Source organism: Petaurus breviceps, unplaced genomic scaffold (genome assembly GCF_028583685.1).
Source record: "Petaurus breviceps papuanus isolate PSGF00001 unplaced genomic scaffold, PetGlider_PUasm1.0 65, whole genome shotgun sequence".
NCBI classification, from domain to species: Eukaryota; Metazoa; Chordata; class Mammalia; order Diprotodontia; family Petauridae; genus Petaurus; species Petaurus breviceps.
The window spans coordinates 552686-573540 of record NW_027186436.1 but is presented as its reverse complement, the minus strand read 5'-3'; the positions used below and the strand labels follow the sequence as shown (position 1 = coordinate 573540).

The 20855-nt window shown below is 33.4% G+C and overlaps 1 protein-coding gene across 6 annotated transcripts in view; it reads right to left on the bottom strand.

The window, feature by feature from the left end:
• Positions 1–20855, bottom strand: part of LOC138173823 (echinoderm microtubule-associated protein-like 1) — a 316335-nt gene that overhangs the window by 158536 nt on the left and 136944 nt on the right. For 4 of the 6 annotated variants that reach the window (XM_069103910.1, XM_069103912.1, XM_069103908.1 and 1 more), the window contains exons 2-3: positions 12255–12437; positions 1461–1593 (exon numbers count right to left, since the gene is read on the bottom strand). In XM_069103910.1, coding sequence (XP_068960011.1) covers positions 1461–1593; positions 12255–12437 — 316 coding nt within the window. Of the gene's footprint in view, positions 1–1460; positions 1594–8375; positions 8442–12254; positions 12438–20855 lie in introns of those variants that run through there. The other 2 variants (XM_069103913.1, XM_069103911.1) reach the window with 2 other exon arrangements.

The window sequence follows — 20855 nt, the reverse complement described above, 5'->3', positions numbered from 1 at the left end:
CAAAGAACAGTTCTTTATGCTGTATCTTGTTATGTTAAGGAAACGCAATAATTGAGCCAGGTTCTAATTTTCCAGTGTCTAAGTCATTTCCTAAATCAAGGACTTAAGCAACTTCTTCAAGTTATTAGGGTACCTTTTAGTTTACTGAAACAGAAATTCAATGCACTATATGTGAATGCTCTATGCAACTGGTAAATATTTTGAATTCAACAATCATTTAAGCACCTACTGAGTTCAATGCTATACTAGGCACTGGGGATATAATGACAAAATCAAAATAGCCAATGTCAATAAAGAGCTCACTTTGACAAATTCTGCAAATTCACTTGTGTTCTTAACATGTACTACTCAGTGAAACTGAATTGTAGTAGGGAGGACTTTTAGATATTATGTAACATCATGGAAAGAGCCTTGGAGTTAGAAGATCCGGTCTGACAAGTCCTAGTTGTGTGGCCCTGATCAAGTCACAAACTCTCTGAACTTTAATTTCTTCATCCATAAAATGAGGTTAATTATATTTATTATTTTCAACCTAATAGGCTTTTTGTATTAAAATTTTAAAGCATTACATAAACATATGAGGCATTATCACTGATTCAGAAGAAGACCTGGTTTCAAGTTTCTGAAGCTCATATCTTAAAATGTTAAAAGGAGATAATATCTATACTAGCCACTTAAATGGCTGTTGAAGATCAAATGACATAATGTCAACATGCTTATGTGATATTGTTGTGTTCTTCACATGTCCCACCTAGTAAGGCTAGTTATATAACCATAAAGTCTTATATAAACATAAGCTATTACTGATATTGTTATAACTATACAATATCATTATTAAAATACAGAACATGTTAATGACAATTCACTGCATAATTAATTTTCCAAATCCTCAAACTTTAGAGAAATGGACTTACAAAACATAAATTTGTAGTGAGATGACTTATGATATAATAAATGGACCAACAAGAAAATATATACTAAGACCTAAAAATAATGACATTTGGTTCTTCAGCTGTTATGTACAACTTTAAATTCTCCAATCATCTAGTAACATAGGTAAAAATCAAATACTAGCATAATTTAAACAGAATGGCTTGTTCAAATACAGACTATGCAAAAAAATTCATTTTTTAATTTTAAGGTTATTCATGTATAAGGCATACCTTTTTCTGAGAAGAGAATCTGAAGTAAAAAATAAAGATTAGTTTTGAATGGACGATATTTAATTGGTAAATAATGGTTTCTAAAAAAAGAATTGAATGATCAGGAAATACTCAATACTGAAAATGACATACTACTGAATAATTTAAAACGTATTTTATAAGCTTTAAGTTTTAGATTATTTTTAAGGTGTGATTTTTTTTAAAAAGAGAAAATAACACTCAATTAAAAACATAACAGATTTAGTGGCTTTCAAGGAGCATTTAATGCATTGATAAATAATTTCGGGTTTTGCCTACCTTTTCGTTGCTGGTGAAACGGTTTCTTTCCTGGCCCCTGAGGGGGAAGGTAGAGAGCCACTTGATTTCTTTGGTAACACAGTTCCACTATTAACAGTAGTTCTTAAAGGCAGTGTTGGTACGAGGGGTCTTGCTATAATATAAGCAGAAAATGAAATCAGAGTTTGCTGAATGAAAGTAATTATATATTTTTTCATATGGGTTATAGGAGAGGTCAGAAAATATACACATTACAGATGCCAAAAGAGTTTAGTTAATATAATTGATCTGAGTTAGAAATAATCCAGAATAAATTTAGTATCACATGCCTACCCTAGAAGGCTGCATGTGGCCTCGAGGACTCAGGTTCCCCACCCCAGGATAAATCTTAGAACTCTGTTCTGTGCACTCAGTGATTAGATTGTTTTTCATATCTTTTTGCACAATGCTGAGCATGTAGTAAATGCTCAGCAAATATTTGATGACTGATTAAAAATCCCTATATCTAGCTCTGAGAAACTATCAATATGGAATAAATATTGAGATTTCTTGAATCACCTAAGGCAACAGAATTAAATTCTAATCAAAACTGTTGTAAATGATGAGAAAGTAAGACTTAGCAAAGTGTCATACATTCACTAGGCACTCACCTTCCACATAACGTAGAGAACAAAATTAAATAAAATTTATTCTAAATTTTAAATAGAGGCTCCTCTATGAAAAACTGTGAATGTGAAGTCTCTCAAAAGCAATTACACATTGTACCATTTAGCACACCTTTCCCAAACCTTTTTTTTTTGTCCAAGCTAGAAAAAGCATATAAGTTTATACTAGGATAAACTGAACCATAAACATAGCATCTAAGAATGTAAAGAGTCTTAGGACCACAGACAACTGACTATAAGAAATAAAAAGAATATTAAACTCATAAAGTCACATAATGTTGAAACTAAAATAAACTTTAATTTAGCTACATAAGCAGAAATCTACAAAGAAAATTTTTATTTATAAATGTACAGAATATAAATGGAAATGTTAAAAATAATTATGCTACATTCCCATCTATTTACAAATAATAATTCTTATTTTGGAAGGTTTCCAGAAGCCAATTTCCCTGGAAATATCTCTCCCTGAATTAAAATGCATGATTCAAAATCAATACAAAAAATGCCATTCTTGCTTTATCTAAAAAAAATCTACACTTTAAAATTTTTCCTACACATTTGACAAAGATTAAAGCAAGAAAGCTAATGATACCCTATGCAATTTATACACACTCTTCCAATTGACTCTTTAGAGATACACCAGTTGATAATCTGTCTTTTTCTCAATCCAATATATATTCTATATAAGTACTACACCTGAATAATTTAAAACATGCTTCTAAAGAAAAGAAACACCAGATTCCAAATCCTAGGGGTACCCAGGTACAGTTTTAAACAAGAAAGGACAACATGAATACATCCTAATTGTAGTCACCCAAGAAAACAAAGAAATAAAAAGAAATAAGACTTTTAAAGGCATGAAAATAAGTGCATACAATATGCATTTGTCATACCTTTGGTTTAATTTTCTTTGTTAAACTGCCCACTAACATCAAAATGATATATTTTATATAATTTTAAAGAACAGACATGACATTTAAAAAGGGGATAATGACACTTTATTAGGAAAGGGAATCTTGTTTCCAGAATAGGATGTATTTCAATGTATATTATTAATTAGAGTGCAGGTAAATATCTGAGCCACAAACGGAAAGAACAAGGTGTTTAATTAGTAAGAAATAGTGAGTACAAAACAACCAGAGATGGATACAAAGCCATGATTTAGATTGTTAACAACTTCTGATGGAATTTATATTCTTCAAATATCAAAAGGTGGCTCCCTTTCAAAATTCTTACAATTATCTCTGGGAGAAGGGGAATGAGGGGAATGAATAGCTTGATTCTAGTGATTTCTCTTTCTGAAGACCATTATCATCTTGCTTGGAAGGAGAGCCTTTTTACTAGAAAACACTTCCAGAATAACAATGAAGTTGGAAAGACTCCCACTGGGGCAGGGCCTAATTATTGCTGTCTTACAGTCCAGTAGAAAGAGAATAGTACATGGAGTTAGAAAATATTGGTTCAAGTCCCTGATCTAAAACTCATTAGCCATGTAACTCTGGACAAAATGGTTCTGAGCATCAGTTTCTTTATTTGCAAAACAGTAAATAATAAATTGTACCTGCACTATCTAGTTCATTTATATGGTTGTTATAAGGAAAGCACTTTGGAATTAATCACCATCTAAAATGTGCTATTATTATTATTAAATATGAACCATTATCACTATTTTTATTTTTATCAGATATACAATTTTACCTTAATTTTCATTTTATCAATCATTATTATTATCATCAAAATAAGTAAATATTAAATTATATAAGTTATAAAATCTTAACACCAAAAGCAGAGATTTTTTCCCCCTGAAGAGTTAGAATCTTGAATATAGAAGGATCTAAAAATATCACAGGGTATCAAATGTGAACAAGTACTATAGGTACCCGAGTAAAAAGATTTACTCAAGAGCAGCCTCGTTCTAGGGATCAACCCTTACAGAGAAGCCACTGCGACGGCACAAAACTCTATTTCCTGCTCATCAGAAGCTCAAATGAAAGAAACATTTGTTCCTAAGACCTTACAGGTTATTTTGATTTCTGAATTTTTTATTTAAAGGACATTTTATTGTTGTCCTACTCCAGTGCCTCTTCATGACATGGAGGTAACTGAATTTTTTGGAGGCTATATCAGCAGAGCACAGGTTTTAGTAGATCCTGCCAAGACAGGTTTTGAATATGGGCTAGGCTGTGTTCCTGTGCGCAACAACCAGCTTAGCTAAGTATAGGTTAGGTGATGTGCTTACCCAAGGACCAATGTAGCTAAGCCCAGAAAGGTTCATCACCAGAGAACTGGCCAACAAGCCATAGAAAGATTTTAGCCCCAAGAACTCAACAAGTTTACCTATTAAAGCACAAAGGAACTTTGATTTACTTTGGTGAAGTGAGTACCAATACCAATGGAATAACTGTTCTTTTCAGTACTGAAGTTTTTAGATGCTATTTTGTATTTTTGAGGGTCAGGGATTTGGTAACCCCGAAAGGAAAGAGGGGAATTCTAATATTTGGATTCAACCAAATGAAAGTACTATATATTTAAAAAGTAGGACTCTCATTCCTATCTGGTCCTCTGTAGAGTCCTCACCAAATGCCTGAGACTAGACCCTGGAAGAACTCTGCCTCTGAGGTCCCACTCTCCTGACTGGTGACTGGCCTTTCTTAAAATCCTATTTCAAGAAAGCTCCAGTCGTGTTGCACTTCATTCTCTCCTCTCTGGTCATCTCCACAGCCTCCTTACCACTACGAGAACATATACCATCCTCATATCTAAAAAGGAATTCCCTACCTGCTCTCCAAGTCTGGAACAATAAACCATGACCAAATGAACTAGAAAGGATGTATCAATCTACTCCCCTGTATAGATCCTCTATACCTGTAACTTTTTGAAGCAAGTATCCCTTTCTTGATATTACTCCCCTATGTGTGTTGTTTCTCCCATCAGATTATCCCATCTTCCTTGATAGGAAGGGCTATCTTTGGTTTTGTATCAATAAATTCAGAGCTAAGGAGAATGCTTGGTATATAATAAGTACTTAATGTTTCTTTATTCATTTCATTTGCATGACAGTCATAAGGCAGCAAAAATCATGAAGATCCAAAGCAGACTGGTCAATTCTTCTATACCTAAACTAGGGTTCTTAAAGTTAGAGACCATATAAACTAAACTTTAATCAATTAATACATTATTTCCTACAAGGGGTCATTTAGCCTCTTCAATCAAACAATTAATAAACATTTATTAAGTCCCTACTAGATGCCAGGCACTATGTTAAGTGTTGGAAATACAAAAGAGGCAAGAAAACAGTCCATCTTCAAGAAGCTTATTATCCATTGGGGGAAACAGCATGCAAACATGTGCAAAGCAAGTGATATACAGGATAAATAGGAGATGATTAGCAGAAGGAAGCCATTGGAATTAAGAGAGGTTGGGAAAGAAGATGGGATTTTAGTTGGAATTTAAAGGAAGACAGATTGTTAAGTAGTCACAGTGAAGAAGGAAGAGCATTCCAGGCATGGGAGATAGTCAAGGAGAATGCCCAAAGCAGTGAAATGGAGTCTCTTATTTGTGGAACAGCCAGAAGCCCAGAGTCACTAAATTGCAGAGCATTTATCAGGGAGTAAAACTGTAAGAAGACTGGAATTGCCTGCACAAGTAAAAATGAAGGTCCAGTTGCTATTGCTGTTATATTATTATTACTATTATTTTATAATAATAATTATTATCATTAAACTGATCTTCAAATGACATGGTTTTTGCTACCATTTTTCTTAACGTGGTCTAACTTGTCAACATTTCCTAATGTAAGAGGGATTATGGGAACCCCTGATCAATTTGATGAGTCCTTTTAGAACTTGAATAAATTACTGGATATAGATCTTTGGCTAAAAGATCATCATTCATGGAGGTATACATGTACTCTGGCACATTGCTAAGAAGATACAGGGAGTTCATCTGATTGGTTTTCTGTGACTGGGATTATTTGGCAACTGAGAGGGAAAATGGACTATAGTCAGAAGAGCTATCCCTCCATGATATATAAAACTGAGATGAGATGCCAGTCTCCAATGTTCTCCCTTCTTTAGACTTCCAGACAAGAATGCAGCATGGTATATGCAGGAAGGAATAGGAGGGCAGAAAAAGTAATCTATCCATTTTGATCTAAGATAAGCTATAATAGTGATTCATAGAAGCCCACGATAAGTCCAAAAGAGGAGTTCTAGAACCTTCTATTCTGGATCAACTTCTGCTTTTCTCTTTCTTTTTCTGAACATAGAGACTAATATTCCTGAGGATAGATTGTTACAGCTAAGATTCAGAGGTAGCTGGAACATTGATGGAATTCCTGCATCTACTAAAGTCACCAAGGACTTGTGATCTGTATCAGTTAGGAAAGTACCCACACAAGTGAAATCACAGATCCTTGGTGTAATGAAGTAAGTCTTTCTCAAAATTAATGCCAATATTCTGTTTTTGTGATTTTGGACATGAATTTATGGTCAATCTCATTTTGGGCAGTGTAGAATATTTGTAGTGGATCAGAACAATTGGACATTTTAGTAAATCTTTCTGGGTTTTGGCATTCTGTGATAGCGTTTTGACTCAGAAATTTGATGCTAAAATATTTTCTGTTTAAGTTGTGTGAGTGATGAGGATCCAGGAGCAGGTCATGCTATGACAGTCTCATCTGACACCCTTGATAAAGTAAAATTAAATATAAAGGACCTAGGTCTAGCCTCTTTCACAAAGATTCATATCTCTTCTATATTTTAAGAACTATTATCATACACTGATACTCTGTCCAAGGTAAAATGATTTCATGAAACTGAAATAAATGAGGACCAGGTTGAGAATGGTAATTTAAAGTAAAATTAAAAATCCACCCATAATCAATACGTGAAACTAATTTAAAGGTAACAACATAAATATGCCAATCGATTCATTCTAGATTTCTGAAATCTGACATTTAAAAATTGCATTAAAAAGCTATGTATTCTATGTTTTAAAAAAATCTGTTGGTTAGGTCTATTAAAATGATTATTAGCTGTTACCAACAATATTTTTGTATTTCAATATGGGTCTCCTGTAGAATCAGCACAGTATAGTGGATAGAAGAGGTCTTAAAGCCAGGAAAACCTGCGTTCAAGACCTGCGTTCAAGACATACTGGCTATATGACTCTGAGCAAATCACTTAATCTCTCAGTCCTCTAGGCAACTTTCTAAGTTGCAGAGAAGATGATGGATGACATGCATTCATCTAGAGGAAGTTTGAGAAGTTCTTTAGATTTATGAAATAATAGGTCTTCCATTATAGAACTCCTATTACCTAAGGGAGAAGGCAACTAATGATGTAAAAAAAAAAAGCCAACTGATAAAAATCTAGCATTTCAAATAAAGGCAACCAGGGGAAAAGGGAAAGTTATTTAGTTTAAGGAGAAAGATGAGGACAATAATGTTTAAAAAATAGAAGAAACAAAGTCAGACCCTCATTGCATTTTGTCATAAAACTTTTAGTTTAGTTAACCAGGATTTTTAATCATTCCACTAAACAATACTCACCTTTTCCTCCTCAGATATTTAACATTCAATATCATTTACAGGAAAAAGCTTGAGACTTGAGTTTTGTTTTCTGACTCACAGATCATACCTACTTAACAAATTCTGGTATAGCCTTATGGGTTTAGTATCTCATAAAAGTCTGAAGCTAAAGGCATCATATTATACTCCAGACTAGTTAGAAAGGAAAATCAATCTTGAATGAAAGGGATTTCCCTTTCAAGTGATTGAGTCAGAGCTGGAAGGAACCTTAGAGGTCATCTAGTCAAACGCGTACCTAAGCAGGAATCCCCCAGACAAAATTTTAAACATGTAAAGACCTCATATGATGGAAAACTCACTATTAATCAAGACCACTCATCCCACTTCAGGACACCATTAGGAAGTTGTCCCTTATATTTATACAATAGAATACAAGCAAGATCAAGAACTGATTTTATTACCTTGCATATAGCAGGAATTAAATTATCTGCTGAACTTTATCTGTTAAATTGTAGTTGAGACTGAATTGGCCAAAGCACTTATTTATTTGTTTATTAATTATATTGTTTATTATCTGATTGACTTTAATAATTATTTTAAAATATGATCTTAAAATATTGCTAATAGTGAGACAATTTTACAAAGTTATACGTTAATGTAATAGCTACTAGATCAATTATATTATGCAATTGTCAGTAGCTGTTAGTTTATTTTCCAAATTGTGTTGTTTTGATGTCTTACCTGAAATAGCAGGATTGACATGTTTATCAGCCTTTCCAGCAGATGCTTTTTTAGCCATATTCTGATCTATGAATTAATAGGGCTATTAATATTACCAGTAACAGATAATTTGTAAATGGAAATATAAGTTAAAAGGAAAAGAAGCCATACTAAACTTTAACGAATTAACATAAAACAAGAAAAATAAAAACAATTCTTCTTAGATAATAAATCCAAAAACAGATACACTATGATGTGAGGAAAGAAGTAATATTTCCCCCTTCTGTTTGAGTTATAAAGTCCATATAGATATGGACTTTATTTTATTTATTATTTATTTATATATAATATATTATTTATTTATTATTTTTTAAATAAAAATCCATACTGTTTATATAACTAAAGCTAATAATAAGTATGTGCAAAGAATTCATGTAACTCTAAGGATTGAGTATCATAGGCTTATAGGACTTAGAGTTAGAAGGAAACTTAAAGACTATAGGAAAATAAATTTAGAAATGGCAGAATCCTTAGACATCACCTTTCATTCTACAGATAAGGAAACTGAGGCTCAAAAGAGGTTATGTGATTTGCCCACAGGAACATAGAATAGTATAGAGAAGAACTGGAACTTGAATTTAGGTCATCTGACTGTAAATCAAATTCTCTTGCCAATATCTCATATAATCTCCATTTTGGATCCCTTTGGCTACTATGGATTTCAGGTCAGAGCCTAAAAATTTCAAAAAACCTATATGTAATATCTTTTAAATCCATATTACAAAAGCACAGCCTAAATATCATAAAACAATAAAAAAGTGGTAATAATGAGTTCTTTTAAGTTTCCCCTTGAGTAGGAGGAAAAGGGGCCTCTGTTTCATTTGATAGGTCAGGCAGCTAAATTGTAGCTGTCAGCTTCCTAGAATAGCAAAGCTCTTTTCACATGAAAATGAAGTAGATGGAACAAAAATTTGAAGTTCTACATGACTTAATCTCTTTATGCAACAGAATTTAAAGTGACTTATGTCATATGATTTTGGAATAAATATATTTTTGTGTTTAGTTTTTATTTAATTTTCCTAGTTTAAAAGAGGCATATGAGTATAATTGGTATAAATTTCTTCTATTTTCATGTCATAGAACTGTGATTTCATTAGTTTAGATACTGCCTACATTAATACAGATGAAAACTTCCCTATTCATTGTGTTAAATATTCATTAAGTATTGGTTATTTAATGAATTGGTATGATCAGAAAACCCCAAGAAATTCATTAGTGGGTTGCTAATTTCCTAATGATGAGCCTCTCCAAACTTGATCTAGTCTTTGGACAATGGACATATATAGCTAAGCCTTTTCTCAAAGCCTTTGTAGCTTAGTGGAATCTGGTAAAGCATTTCTTCTGCTGGTATAATATTAGAGTGTCCTGGACTATTTGCAATATATACTGAGCAATAGGAGGAAGATTTAGAAGAAGAAATATTTCTTGGTCTAGTTTTGGGACATTTTATCTTATTTTGCTATATCATTTGATTTAGATGACAGTGCTTCTGCTGCAAGTAGCATGGAAGTGACTGATCGAATTGCTTCTCTGGAGCAGCGGGTCCAGATGTCTGTATTCGATCAGGAAAAAAAGTAAGAAAAAGTTTCTGCTAAGTAAGAACCTTCCCTTTCTTCCTAATTTGTACTAACATATAGCAGTTAAATAAGAATATTCAACCTCCACTCAGAGAATAATAGAATTATAGAGTTGGAAAAGACCCCAGAAATCATCTAGGACAGTCTTTACCTGAAACACGAATTGCATCTATAACATTCTTTAACAATTTGTCATCTAGTCTCTACTTAAATGCCTCCAGTGAAGGGGAGCTGACTACTTTATAAGATGGTTCATTCTACTCTTGGAAGCCACTGAGATATCACCATCATTCACTATATTTTTTACAGTACTGTCAATATACTATTGACTACTATAATATTTTTACATTTTGTCTAATTTACTTCCTTTTTGTGCAAAGATAAAAAGTCATTAATGTTAAAATATTTTAAAATAATTTTGCATAGAAATATTCTTTTTTAAATGAAAACTTGCTCATAACTCAAAGAAATATCTGGGCAATTTCCTCAAACAACCATCCTAGAACTAACATTTTATGCTAATTCTTAAATTAATCTAAAAGAGAAGCTGTTGAGCAAAGACATATAAGCATCTGAATCCAAGTGAATATGTGGTATGCAAAGCAGCAATGATAGTAACAAGAGCATTTAAAACAGCCCAAGTTGTACATAACTTTATAATTTGAAAGGGCAAGTTAAAAAACTTAAAAGAGGGGCAGCCAGGTAGCACAGCAAGTAAGAGCACCGGCTCCAGTGTTGAGAAGACCTGGAGATCGAATCCCGGGCTCGGACACTTAGCACCCACCCAGAAACACCTGGCCGTGTAACCTTGAGCAAGTTACTTAACCCGCGAGTAAGAGCACCTGCTCCAGTGTTGGGATGACCTGGAGATCGAATCCCGGGCTCAGACACTCAGCACCACACCCAGAAATAACTAGCCGTGTAACCTTGAGCAAGTTACTTAACCCCGATTGCTTAAAAAAAATAAAAAAAAAAAACTTAAAAGAATTATTCAAATTTTAGAAATCTGCCTTGTGTATCTAGAAATAATTACCTTGAAAGAGTTAATTTACTGTTAATTTCTACAGATGTGTAAAAATGAAGTTAATCCTTTTAATAAAACTTCAACCTCACTCCAAAAAATATGCTATACACACATTTTATGTGAAATAATTTATTAAATATTTATAATTATTTGCTTGCCTAAATTTTAGAAGTTCTTAGCCATAAATTATCGGTGAGCTAATATTCACTTTTCCCCCTCTGTGGAAAGTACACTAGGCAGTGTTTCTGGCAAAATTCTTGCAATGCATAAAATTTAAAGTGGATCTCATGGTAGTAAGGACAGATCTCTTATTAAAATCTTATTTTCAAATTTTTCTGCAAGAGTCCAATAGAAATCATTTAAGCACAAAATGTCATTTCTTATATATTATATTCTAGGAGACTCAAGGGTGCAAAAAATAGTTACCAAAAATGATTGAAAACTTGCAGAACTGCAGGATGCCTTATTAGGTATATGTGGTGGGAAGGAAAGAAAAGGGTTCAAAGATTTTTAAAAAATCCTTAAACCCTAGGAAATAACTTTGTATAGCTTACAAACTATACAGGGAGACAACTTATATACAAATGAAATAACCTGAGAACAGTTGCAGAGTACCAAGAGAAAGACAAGCAGTTACAATATAAAATGAGTACATAAAGTGCTCAATGTACATACCACAGTAAGGGAATGATTAATGAAAAAGGAAGTGAATTCAGAGTCAGATCAACTTTGTTTTGAGTCCAGCTCTAGGGTATGTGCCTATGGGCAAGTTACCTCTCTAAGTCTCAGTTTCCCCATCTGTGAAGCGAAGTTAGTAATTCTTGCACAAACAACTTCACAGGATTATTTTAAGGTAAGTGCTTCTGTGAAAGTTAAAACATGTTTACTATTATCATCCCCAGAATTGGTAGACATTAATCAGGAAGATTTACTGGAGGTGGTAAAGTTTGAGCTCCTCTTTCAAGAGGACAAGACAATACTCCCCGAAGAGACAGGCCTATTTATGACATCTTTATCACCATGAAGGGTATATATAATAGCTAGAATTCACTTTAAACCTAAACAAAATCATGCTGTATTTTGTATGGTCATTGGGGACTTTTAAAGAGGTTTTCATACACACACATATTGCGCTTGACATTTTAATGATTTGCTAATTTAAAAGCATAGTCTATTCAAAATACAGGAAGAGTCCATACAAACTAGTCACATCACCATGCATACACCTGAAATGTTTACCTTTGGTAGGTCCTTTTCTGTTCAACATGGCCTGTTGCTCTTCAGTAATATTCAAGCGTCGGACTACATCGGCCAGAGCTGACTTGAGCAGCTGTATGTCATCTTCCTGCATCTGGACCCGCTGCTCCAGAGAAGCAATTCGATCAGTCACTTCCATGCTACTTGCAGCAGAAGCACTGTCATCTAAATCAAATGATATAGCAAAATAAGATAAAATGTCCCAAAACTAGACCAAGAAATATTTCTTCTACTAAATCTTCCTCCTATTGCTCAGTATATATTGCAAATAGTCCAGGACACTCTAATATTATACCAGCAGAACAAATGCTTTACCAGATCCCACTAAGCTACAAAGGCTTTGAGAAAAAGCTTAGCTATGTATGTCCATTGTCTAAAGACTAGATCAAGTTTGGAGAGGCTCATCATTAGGAAATTAGCAACCTACTAATGAATTGCTTGGGGTTTTCTGATCATACCAACTCATTAAATAATCACTATTTAATGAATGTTTAACACACTGAATAGGGAAGTTTTCATCTGTATTGATGTAGGCAGTACCTAAACTAATGAAATCACAGTTCTATGACATGAAAATAGAAGAAATTTATACTAATTATACTCATATGCCTCTTTTAAACTAGGAAAATTAAGTAAAAACTAAACACAAAATATATTTATTCTAAAACCATATGACATTAGTCACTTTAACTTCTGTTGCATGAAGAGATTAAGTCACGTAGAACTTCAATTTTTTATTCCACTTCATTTTCACACTTGCTTCGTTATTGCCATTGAGTTATTTCCCATTCATGATACTGTAAATGAACACTGAAATAGGAATCAGAAAAGCTAGATGTTATTATTCTATTACTAATTATTCTATCACTAGAATTCCAATTACTAGAATGCTAATTTTACTATTATTAGATTTTTAGTGCAAGGTATTTAATTTCTCTGAACATCAGTATTCTCATCTATAAAACAGGGATAGTTATTCCTATTGTTCCTGGTTCACATAGATATTATAATGATCAAAGAAGAAAATGGACATAAAGTATGTTGTAAACTATAAAGTATAACATATAAGTTACTGGGCTATTGATGAATATTCTTAAGGATCAAATTAGATTTGTGAAAGGACCTTGGAAACTATAAAATATTATAGGATGTAAAGGGTTATCATAAGACTCAGCCTTAAAATTAGAGGCAATCTAGCCTAATCCTGTTATTCTACAGTTTAGGAAAATGAGACCTAGAGAGGTGAAATGGCTTATCCATCCACAATCATGGAGCCAGATCCGTTGACTTCAAATCTATTGTACTTTCCACTATCCCCTACTGTTAATATTTTCTTCCCAATAGGATAGGTGACTCAGTGGATAGAGCTCGGGGTCTGCAGTCAGTAAAACCTGAATTCAAATCTGGTCTCAAACACTAGCTGTGTGACCCTGGGCAAGTCACTTAATCTCTGTTTTCCTCAGTTTCCTCAACTAGAGATAATAACAGCCCCTACTTCCTCGTGTTGTTGATTAAATGAAATAATATTTGTAAAGTTCTTAGCACAGTGTCTGGCACATAGTAGGTACTGTATAAATGCATATTCCCATCCCCTTTCCTCTAGGGTTAGGGTTTGGGCCACCTAATTCCAGAGCATCACAGAATTACAGAATTTTAGAGTTAAATGGAACCCTAAAAATAATTTCTTCTAACCTCCAACATAGGCGATAATTACACATTCCATAGAGTTTCAAGAATTAACATATAATATTGGTATGACCTCTAATATTTTTTTTTCTTTTTGGAGGGCAGTTGGGGTTAAGCGACTTGCCCAAGGTCACACAGCTAGTTTTTGTGTTGTGTCTGAGGCCAGATTTGAACTCAGGTCCCCCTGACTCCAGGGAGGGTGCTCTATTCACTGTGCCACCTACTCGCCCCTTATGATCTCTAATAATTTAAAGGGCAAGTCAATTAAAGGAAGATAGGGGAGATACTTAAGAACAAGATTTTGGAAATGTAGTTATTATAGAGTCTGATGAGAAATCAAACTTACTACTTTGGCCAACTAGATAAATTACTCCTCACTCAACTCAAGTTTTAAAAGAACACATACAAGAGATGGAAGAAAGGGCAGATGACTAAGGAAGAATACAAAAGAGTAATAAAACCTTGTCTTTTATACTACATGCCCTCTATATTTGGAATGCCACCCTTCATCTCTCAAAATTCCCAATTTCCTTCAAGGCTCAATTCAAGTGCCACCTTTTGTATGTGGGCTTTCCTTATCTCCTTTTCCACCCCAGTGTGAATGATTTCCCCACAAAATCACCCTGTATTTATTTTGTATATACCTAGATATGTACACATTTCCTCACCCAAGTAGGGTGGGGAATTTATTCCCTTTGAAGGAATAAATTGTTTTTGCTTTTGTCTCTGTATTCCCAGCACCTAGCACAGAGTATATAGCATAACAGGTGCTTAATAAATGCTTTTGGTTTATTAAATCTTGCAATACTGCCACTAGGCATATACTTCAAAAGAGATCAAAGACAGAGGGTAAAGAAGAATTTGATAAAGTAAATAATTGCAATATAAATGAAAAAAATGAAAAAAGTAAAGGACTTTAAAAAGTGGGTACCTATCAATTGAGGAATGAAGGAATTGTGGTGTATGAATACAACTAAGTGCAAGATGACCCAAAAGTCTCTGTGCAATTTTAAGCATTAAGAGCTTAATGGATTCTCAAAAAGCTATAATTTTAATATTGAAATAATAATAATACTGTCAGGTAGGATAACATAATGGATTCAGAGAAACCTTAGAAAATTTATGTGAAATAATGCAGAATAAAATGAGTAGAATAAAGAGAAGAATTTACTGGAAGAACTCAATCATGTAAAGGAAAATAACTTTAAAAGACTACAGAATCAATGGTGTAACTCACAATGATGAATTGTGCCACCTACCTCTTTCCTAGAGAGGCAGTGGGCTAGAAGCACAGAATGAGACATTTCTAGACATGGTCAATATGCTGACTTTGAATTGGGGGGGGGGAGAGATAGAGAGAGAGAGACAGAGAGAGAGACAGAGAGAGAAAGAGAGAGACAGAGAGAGAGAGAGAGACAGAGAGAGACAGAGACAGAGAGAGACAGAAACAGAGAGACAGAGAGAGACAGAGAGAGAGAGAGACAGAGAGAGAGACAGAGAGATAGAGAGAGAGAGAGACAGAGAGAGAGACAGACAGAGAGACAGAGAGAGAGATAGAGACAGAGAGAGAGAGAGAGAGAGAGAGAGAGAGCGCTAGCTTCATTACAATATGGATTCCTTGAGAACAGAGACTATTTTACTTTTGTCTTTGTATTCTTAATGCTCAACACAATGCCTGGTACATATTAAGTACTTAATAAATGCTTGCTGGTTTACTGATTGGTTGATATAAGGGTAGGCTTCATGGTAGGAATGTGGTGAGGAGGGTGAGTTAAAAGGTAGTGGAGAGAAATAAAAAAGAGAAATAAAAGAGTATCAATAAAACATTTAAAATATTCAAAAGAAAAAAATTCATAAGGGGACACAAATAGGGCAATTCTGTTATCACTGTGTTAAATTTAATGTATACTTTAAAAAAAAGTATGTAACAGAAGTTTATGATTTCTTATACATTCCTCTTTTTTGTTCCTCATATATTGAAATGTTCAAGTTCGTTAGCTTCTTAATAATAATGATATTTATAGTATATATACTCAAATATATGTGTGTACATACAAACATATAAATATATATTATATATACACATATATGTAAAGAACAGTGTCAGGAACACTAAAGTCTAACATGATCTAAGGCTTGTGATAAATACTAGAAACAACAGAAAGAAATTATTTAAGCTATGTAGGGGACAAAAGGAAGATGAAGGGATAGGCTCCCTGCTTAGCATGTGTGGGAAGATAACAATGACAAAACAACTTCACTCATTTATTTTCTTCTTTTTTTCCCTCAATGGAAACAAGTGAAAAATATAAAGCTAAAGTATTTAAGACTTGAAACTCAAGCTAAGCAAAAAGATAATGAGAAATACCTAGTTGCCCTTAATGAATTCAGGTCATCTAGCCCAAGGAAACAGGATTAGATGGTACCAAAAATAAAAAAACAAAAAAGTATTGCAGATGTGATTACAGAATAGCTGCTAGGATTTTAAAAAATCCATTGGAAACTAGAGATGACCAAAAGCAGCTGAAGGTAGGCAAATGTCCCAATTTCAAAAAGAGAAAGAAAGTGATTATTTCAAAATATAGGCCAGTAAGTTAACTGAAATTACTTCATTTCCAGATAAATTTCTTAAATAGATTATTAAATATTTTTTAAACATTAAAAAGGGCCTGACATCCTTTAAAATACATATGATACATCCTTTATGATACATATTTCATTAAGTACAGCACACCAACCTCATTTCCTATTTTGACTAGGTTAGTAAAATAGGAGCTTGCCATAGTCATAAAATATATGGACTTCATCAAAAACCATTTAACAAAAATCCTTCATGATTTTTTCTTTTGCAAATTCAATGAAGACATACAGATCAGATAACAGTTCTGTTGGGTGGATTAAGAGCTGACCTGACTAAGCAGGCCCAAAATGTAAAGATGTATCTTACTATATCCTAATGTATCCAGTATCCTCCTAGATGTCATCCAAGAATGTTTTGGGGGCTCTGTTTTTTACCCTTTTCTGCTTAATATATTTATCGGTTAGTTGGATGAAGGCATTGATTCTCTATTAAATCTTAGATAACAAGAAGATAGAGATGGGAATAGTTAAAACACAATATTCAATGAATATTTATGACCAATGTAGGAATTTGTTTTCCTTGACTGTCATATTTGTCACAAGAGTTTTCATTATAATTGTTCACTGAGAACACAAAAAAGCAAGAAAATGCCTTATAATTAAAAAAATTAATTAAATGCAAATTTAAAAAATTATTAAGTACCTATTATGTATAAGGTAGAGGTAGCTAAGTGGTTCAGCAGATAAGAGTATTGGGCCTGGAACTAGGAAGACCTGAGTTCAAATCCTTCCTCAGACACTCAATAGCTATGTGACCCTTGATATTACCCTGTTTGCCTTAATCCACTAGAGAAGGCAATGGTAAACCACTCCAATATCTTTGCCAAGAAAATCACATACAGGGTCACGAAGAATTGGATATGATGGAATGACTGAACAACAACATGTATAGATACTGTGGATGAAAACATTGGACTGCAAAGTTTTTTCAATAAGTCATAATGATGGGTTAATGTGAACAAGACAGAATTGGTGGTATGGTAAATAGTGTTTTCGACTTAGAATAAAAAAGACCAGTAAGATGGGGATTATAATAGCACCTACTTCACAATGTTGTTGTGAGGATCAGATGAGATAATATACTAAATAAAGGCTAGCTATTATTATAACTGAACAGAGATAAAGATCCAAAAATCAGTTCCATAAGCAGAAGAAAGGAGATATGTGGCTGTTTATGTGAAAGTAAATCATGGGGTCTAGCAATAAAAAAGGCAATTTAATGTCATATCATTAATAAAAATATAGTGCACAGAATGAGGAAAGTGATAATCCATATATACTCTGTTCTGATCACTACACATCTTGTGACTAGGTTTAGACACTATATTTTAGAAGAGAAACCAATAAACTATAACAAGTCCAAAGGATGGTGACAAAAATAGTTGAGTATTAAAAAAAAACCTTACCATACAAGGAAGGAAGTAGAGATGTGCAACCTAAAAAAAAAAGTCTTATGTGAAGATGATGACTGACTTCAAATATGTGGAAGGCAGTCTTGTGGATGAAGAATTACACTTTTATTCTGCTTGGTTCCATGGGGAAGAACAAGAAAGAATAAGCAGAATCTATAAGAAAGAAGACTTTGGCTTATTATAAGGAAGAATTCAGCTGGAAGCTTCCTAAAAATTAGAATAGCCCAAATAGCTCTCTTTGGCTGAAATCAATTAAATGAGATTATTTTGAATTCTAATTTTGCATTCCACAGGACCTTGCTTATATCAAGTATTTAATAAATATTTGTTAAATTAATAGACTCCTAGAGTGGGTAGTGATTTTCAGATACAAATATAAATTTACTGTGAAAATAAAGGCTCTATCACATAACATCTCTCAATTAGCCACATCAATGGCATCCAACCAGGCAGTCCAACACACATATATTAAGGGTTATTAAAAGCTAATAACAAAAATTGCCAAGAATGTATAAGAGGAAATAGACATTCTCTATGGGACCTGTCTTTCTAAACTAAATAATTTAACTAAATATTAAAATATTATATGCCATAAAATATATAAGGTAGATATGAATTCTTTCTTATGAAAATGTAGAATCTAAAATAGTAACTTCACTTGGACATCAATCAGCTAGGGACACTTCAGTTCTCTTGCCAACTCTTGGTTGGGTATATTCCACTAAAATTTTAACATTTTACAAAATAAAAAAGAACCTAACACTTTTAAAATTACCAGAATGGGGCATTCTCACTGTCTTTCCTGCATACTCTTTCCTATTATGTCCAGATAGTGAAAATCACACTTTATCATAGTGTGGGCAAGATGAACTGAACCAGGAAGAAGTGATACTTTCTCTACTTTTATCCTGTGGCACCAAGGAATAAACCTGGGGTTTGTTCTCTTTTGTTTGTCTCCTGTTTCAGGTATCTCCAGGTATCTTTCAGGTATCAGGCAATCTCCAACAAACACAAAAGTTTGAAATGGCATTTAATGTCCTCCAGGATTTTGTTCCTTCCACCTTTTCATATTTAATTATTTCACATTATATAACCACAGTGACCTTGGAGCCAGGATTCCAGGCATGATACTATACTGCCTAACACTAATATAACAAATTCTTACCTTTCTCCTCAAGTTCAGACTTGCCAGTGGAGTGTAAGCTCTGGTTGGTTCCACCAAACTGGCAAGGTTTTAAGTTTGGACCTTACAACAGACTCTGTTTTCTATTTAAGGCAAGGCTCATAAGCATAAGGTTAGGCAATGGATGAAGTTGCAGGGGGGGTTGTTCTGATACAGTGACACATAAATTATTTTTATTTATGTATTTTATTTATTATTAGTTACCCAGCTTCACCTTGAAAATTCCCAGTGGCAGGGAAATTACTACCCACTCTAGTATTCTTATTAATATAAAAACATTTATTAAGTACTTGATATAAGGCAAGGTCTTGTGTAAGATGGAATTAGAATTCAAAATAATTTATGGCTTTTTTCCACAAAAGCAGCTAAGATGCACAATGGATAAAGTTTGGGGCTTTAAGTCAGGAAGACCTCAGACACTTAATATATGTGTGACCCCAGGCAAGTCACTTGATCCCTGCCTACCTCAATTTATTCATCTGTAAGATAGGGTAATAATATCATCTATCTTGCCAGGTTTGATCAAATGATCAAAATATATTTTGATCAAAATATCAAAAAATATTTGTAAAACACTTTGTACAGTTCCTGGCAGGTAGTTTAAGTATTTAATAAATCAATTCTTCCTGCCCTCCTCCCTTCTTTCCTTTCTCCCTTCCCTTCCTTCTTTCTTTTCTTCCACAAAGGCCCAATGGCAGCAAAGTGGCAGAAAAAGAAACAAAGGGTGCTAAAAATCTTATAGTATTTAGACTATCTTCAAATATTAATTTAACTGTTCACACTTGTCCCATTACCAATGAACTGGAAAAACTACAAGAGGAACTAATACACATCTATAAATGAAACCTAATAAACGGAACAAGATAAACTCAATAAGAGACATAATCAAGACCTTTATGTCTAGAAACCAATGCAGGATGGTTATGCACCAAGAAGGAATGCTACAGTTGTACATATTATATATTTAAAGAAACGGAAGGTCTCTAGCACATTGGTTAGGCCTTCTATAGAAAATTTAAGAAAAGAGGCAATGATTGGCCATGATGGAAGAAAAGGTAAAAATGAGATTCACTGATGTGGATTCAGTGTTTATACAGGCAAGAGAAGTGTTATGAGTGGAAGAAACTTACGGAAATACTTTTAAGGAAATATAACAGAGTTCAAGTATTAGTTTATATTTCTGTCATTTTTATATGGGAACTATTACAGTTGTCATTGGTTTCAGCTTATTGCCAGATGATGTATTTATAAACTTCTAAGTATAAGTCAACAGTAGTATTTACAAAGAGATGTTCCTAAAATAAGTACTCATTTGAAGATAGCTGTTTAAAGAATCTCTCAACAAGCTGATATGATATATATCATATAATATAACAGAGATAATAATAATGATGACCCAGACATAACATTAAATTATAAAAAAATTAATAATAGTGCTTTTAATAAATGTTTCCATACTAAATACTCAACCATCAAGTTATATGGAATGAAAGACTTTGAAAATAGATAGGCCTATAAGTAGAAATAGGATGAAGTACATATTATCTCCATTGTCCTGTCTGCTACTGGAGTTGTCCTGAAGATGCCTTCAGTGAACCTAGAGAAGATGAATTTAAGTCCCAAAGCTTTCATTCAATTACAAAAAGGCAGTTAATTTATTCA